The sequence below is a fragment of the Nicrophorus vespilloides genome, unplaced genomic scaffold (assembly GCF_001412225.1).
Source record: "Nicrophorus vespilloides isolate i.1.1-1 unplaced genomic scaffold, Nicve_v1.0, whole genome shotgun sequence".
In the NCBI taxonomy this organism is placed as follows: domain Eukaryota; kingdom Metazoa; phylum Arthropoda; class Insecta; order Coleoptera; family Silphidae; genus Nicrophorus; species Nicrophorus vespilloides.
The window spans coordinates 1,574-5,723 of record NW_017097795.1 but is presented as its reverse complement, the minus strand read 5'-3'; the positions used below and the strand labels follow the sequence as shown (position 1 = coordinate 5,723).

The following is a 4,150-nucleotide window of genomic DNA, read 5'->3' as shown; positions in this document are numbered from 1 at the left end:
CACATAAACGGATGATGACTCGTTGGAAAATTAAGACTTTCAGCTTTAATATGAGCGTAAAACTATATAATTATCTTCAGCGGTTCTCGAGGAATTCACTGAAAAGCGAAGACATCCAATTAGAAATTCACTAAAACTGAAGACATTGAAAAACTGTGATTTCAATGTGCTACTGTCTAATTACTGATAATAGAACATAAATGGACGAGGGCTCGTTGGAAAAGTGAGACTTTCAGCTTTAATTTGAGCGTAAAACGATGTAATTATCTTCGGCGGTTCTCGAGGAATTCACTAAAAAGCGAAGACATGCGATTTTCAACAAAATCCAATTAGAAATTCAGTAAAACTAAAGACATTGAAAAACTGTGATTTCAATGTGCTACTGTCTAATTACTGATAGTAGAACATAAATGGACGAGGGCTCGTTGGAAAAGTGAGACTTTCAGCTTTAATTTGAGCGTAAAACGATGTAATTACCTACGGCGGTTTTCGAGGAATTCACTGAAAAGCGAAGACATCGTTTCTGCGATTTTCAACAAAGACATCGAAAAACTGTGATTTCAATGTGCTACTGTCTGATTGCAGATGGTAGCACATAAATGAATGATGGCTCGTTGGAAAGATGAGACTTTCAGATTTAATTTGAGTATAGAATGATGTAATTACCTTCGGCGGTTTTCGAGGAATTCACTGAAAAGCGAAGACATCGTTTCTGCGATTTTCAACAAAGACATCGAAAAACTGTGATTTCAATGTGCTACTGTCTGATTACAGATGGTAGCATATAAACTGATGATGACTCGTTGGAAAGGTAAGACTTTTAGCTTTAATTTGAGCGTAAAATGATTTAATTATCTTCGGCGGTTCTCGAGTAATTCACTAAAACTGAACACATCGAAAAACTGTGATTTCAATGAGCTACTGTCTGATTACAGATGGTAGCACATAAACGGATGATGACTTGTTGGATAGGTAAGACTTTCAGCTTTAATTTGAGTATAAAACGATGTAATTATCTTCAGCGGTTCTTGAGTAATTGACTGAAAAGCGAAGACATGCGATTTTCAACAAAATCCAATTAGAAATTCAGTAAAACTGAAGACATCGAAAAACTGTGATTTCAATGAGCTACTGTCTGATTAGTGATACTTGCACATAAAGGGATGAGGGCTTGTTGGAAAGGTGAAACTTTCAGCTTTAATTTGAGTATAAAACGATGTAATTATCTTCAGCGGTTCTTGAGTAATTGACTAAAAAGCGATGACATGCGATTTTCAACAAAATCCAATTAGAAATTCAGTAAAACTGAAGACATCGAAAAACTGTGATTTCAATGAGCTACTGTCTGATTACTGATACTTGCACATAAAGGGATGGGGGCTTGTTGGAAAGGTGAGACTTTCAGCTTTAATTTGAGTGTAAAATGATGTAATTATCTTCGGTAGTTCTTGAGTAATTCACTGAAAAGCGAAGACATCCTTTCTGCGATTTTCAACAAAATCCAATTAGAAATTCACTAAAACTGAAGACATTGAAAACCTGTGATTTCAATGAGCTACTGTCTGATTGCTGATACTAGCACATAAATGGATGATGGCTCTTTGGAAAGGTGAGACTTTTAGCTTTAATTTGAGTGTAAAACGATGTAATTATCTTCGGCGGTTCTCGAGTAATTCACTAAAACTGAAGACATCGAAAAACTGTGATTTTAATGCTCTACTGTCTAATTGCAGATGGTAGCACATAAATGGATGATGGCTCATTGGAAAGGTGAAACTTTCAGCTTTAATTTGAGTGTAAAACGATGTAATTATCTTCGGCGGTTCTCGAGTAATTCACTGAAAAGCGAAGACATGCGATTTTCAACAAAATTCAGTGATTTCAATGTGCTACTGCCTGATTACAGATACTAGCACATAAACGAATTATGGCTCGTTGAAAAGTGAGTCTTTCAGCTTTAATTTGAGCGTAAAATGATGTAATTATCTTCGCCGGTTCTCGAGTAATTCACTCAAAAGCGAAGACATCGTTTCTCCGATTTTCAACAAAATCCAATTAGAAGTTCACTGATTTCAATATGCTACTGTCTGATTACAGATACTAGCACATAAACGGATGATGGCTCGTTGGAAAGGTTAGACTTTTAGCTTTGAATTGAGCATAAAACGATGTAATTATCTTCGGCGGTTCTCGAGTAATTCACTGAAAAGCGAAGACATCGTTTCTGCGATTTTCAACAAAATCCAATTAGAAATTCACTAAAATCAAACGTCGTTTTTCTGTTACGCAACGAACATTACGTAACTTTTGTTACATAAAAAGTTGCGCAACGCTCGCGTGCATATGATTATGCAATGAAATCATAAAGAAGTTTATTAGTTTTCGAGTTATTAACGAAAATCTATTTTTTTTGTTAAATCCTATTCACTTTTTTTTTCAATTTCTACAGCTCATAGCAGGTGACTCCGCGACAGCACGAAAATGCAAGTAGGCTCGTTGGAAAGGTGAGACATTCAGCTTTCATACGAGTGATCAATGATGTAATTATCTTGAGCGGTTCTCAAGTAATTCACTGAAAGGCGAAGACATCGTTTCTTGGTTATATTCAACTCTTATGCTTTATTTTTGCTTTAACTTTAATTGTTATGCTCCTCCATTATATTGCATCGTGTATGGTTATCGAGAAAATTGATGATTTATAAAGATAAACGATTTTAAATTCAAATTCGAATTGGAAAATTTCCATTTTCTCATTGCAGCCAACGTGATTGGACTATTCTCCTCAACGGTTTTCCACTAAATTTCACCAAACATTTATCGAATCACTATAGTTTTTAATGTTGGTTTCCTTGTTGCAAACAGTTCCAGATTTTGGTGATTGGCGACGTGCCGCTAACTTCACTCCAGATATTGACAGTTGGTCGTGCGTTCGGAGAAGGCATCTAAGCTAACCTCAGTTTCCCGCAAAAAAGTTCTTCGCTCGTCTGAATTCTCAGTGTGTTCGCGCAGTTCTTCACTGTTAACAGAAAAGAGGAATTCTCTTAGAATTCTTTAGTGTTTGAAACGTAAGTAGTAAAGATAACGTGATTATGTGTGTATATGTGTAGCTTACTCACTGAAATTCAATTGTTTTAGCAGTCCGGAGAGAGATAGAGAGTAACCATGGGTGATGACAAGAAAGTATCGGATTCTGAGCACATCAACTTGAAAGTGCTGGGACAGGACAACGCTGTTGTTCAGTTCAAGATCAAGAAGCACACCCCACTGCGGAAGCTGATGAGCGCCTACTGCGACAGGGCAGGTCTCAGCCTGAACGTGGTGCGTTTCCGTTTCGATGGGAACCCCATCAACGAGACAGACACACCGACCTCCCTCGAGATGGAGGAGGGTGACACAATCGAAGTGTACCAGCAGCAGACAGGCGGCTCCTTCTAGTCTAGTGTCTCCTCCCTCACAAATAGTTTAATAATCGTATTAGTATTAGTTTTCTCTTCCGCATACACAACATGTATGCACATCCACATAATTTTGTAACAGTTCCGTTTAATCAACATCAAAACATACTGGAAAATGGGGTGAAAGACCAGGAAACATCGACAAACACATATTGGAAATGAAAACACTTTTGGTGCAGCATTCTCTGTGTGTGTGCGACACATGCCATTTTTCCTTTTTCCTCTAGTTTCATTCATTTATTATTATTATTTTTTTTGTTTCTTTTTTTTTTTTTATAAATAATGATAGTTTTGTAAACGATCGATGCGTTTTTGTTTCTTTTATTTCGTTCTTTTGTAAAACAAAGAAATAAAAATTTATTATTGTAACATTAAATAAACGTTTCTAATATTACCATTCAATGTAATTCTTTAATTTAATCTTCAATTTACAAATACAAAAGATAACCTAAAATAGTTTCGTAACTAAGCAACTGTTGTTAATAAACAAACAATTGTCTCGCAAAACAATGTCAATCTTATTAAGTTTCGTAAATGACTTGAAACTGAATTAGTCTTGTTTGTGTTATGTATAATTTTTTCTATAACATTGTTATGTAATCGAGAGTGTATCTTATAATTATAACCTAAAAATTGAAAACATGCAAAATTTCTAAATATATCTTTACTTATTTGATACACGCACTGTATTCTAA

General features: G+C 35.5%; 1 protein-coding gene across 2 annotated transcripts; it reads left to right on the top strand.

The window, feature by feature from the left end:
• Positions 1–2,879: 2,879 nt before the first annotated feature.
• On the top strand, positions 2,880–3,700 carry LOC108561016 (small ubiquitin-related modifier 2-like). Of its 2 annotated transcripts, none has more exons than XM_017918781.1 (2): positions 2,880–3,065; positions 3,139–3,700. In XM_017918781.1, exon 2 carries the CDS (start codon positions 3,163–3,165, stop codon positions 3,433–3,435), a length of 273 nt encoding a protein of 90 aa, XP_017774270.1. In that variant the 5' UTR covers positions 2,880–3,065; positions 3,139–3,162; the 3' UTR covers positions 3,436–3,700. The 2 variants fall into 2 exon arrangements, with proteins under 2 accessions (XP_017774270.1, XP_017774269.1); XM_017918780.1 differs by having other exon boundaries at positions 3,136–3,700.
• Positions 3,701–4,150: the final 450 nt, after the last annotated feature.

Coding starts and splice junctions, on each gene's coding strand:
- LOC108561016 (XM_017918781.1), top strand. CDS start 3,163: ATGGGTGATGACAAGAAAGTATCGGATTCTGAGCACATCAACTTGAAA.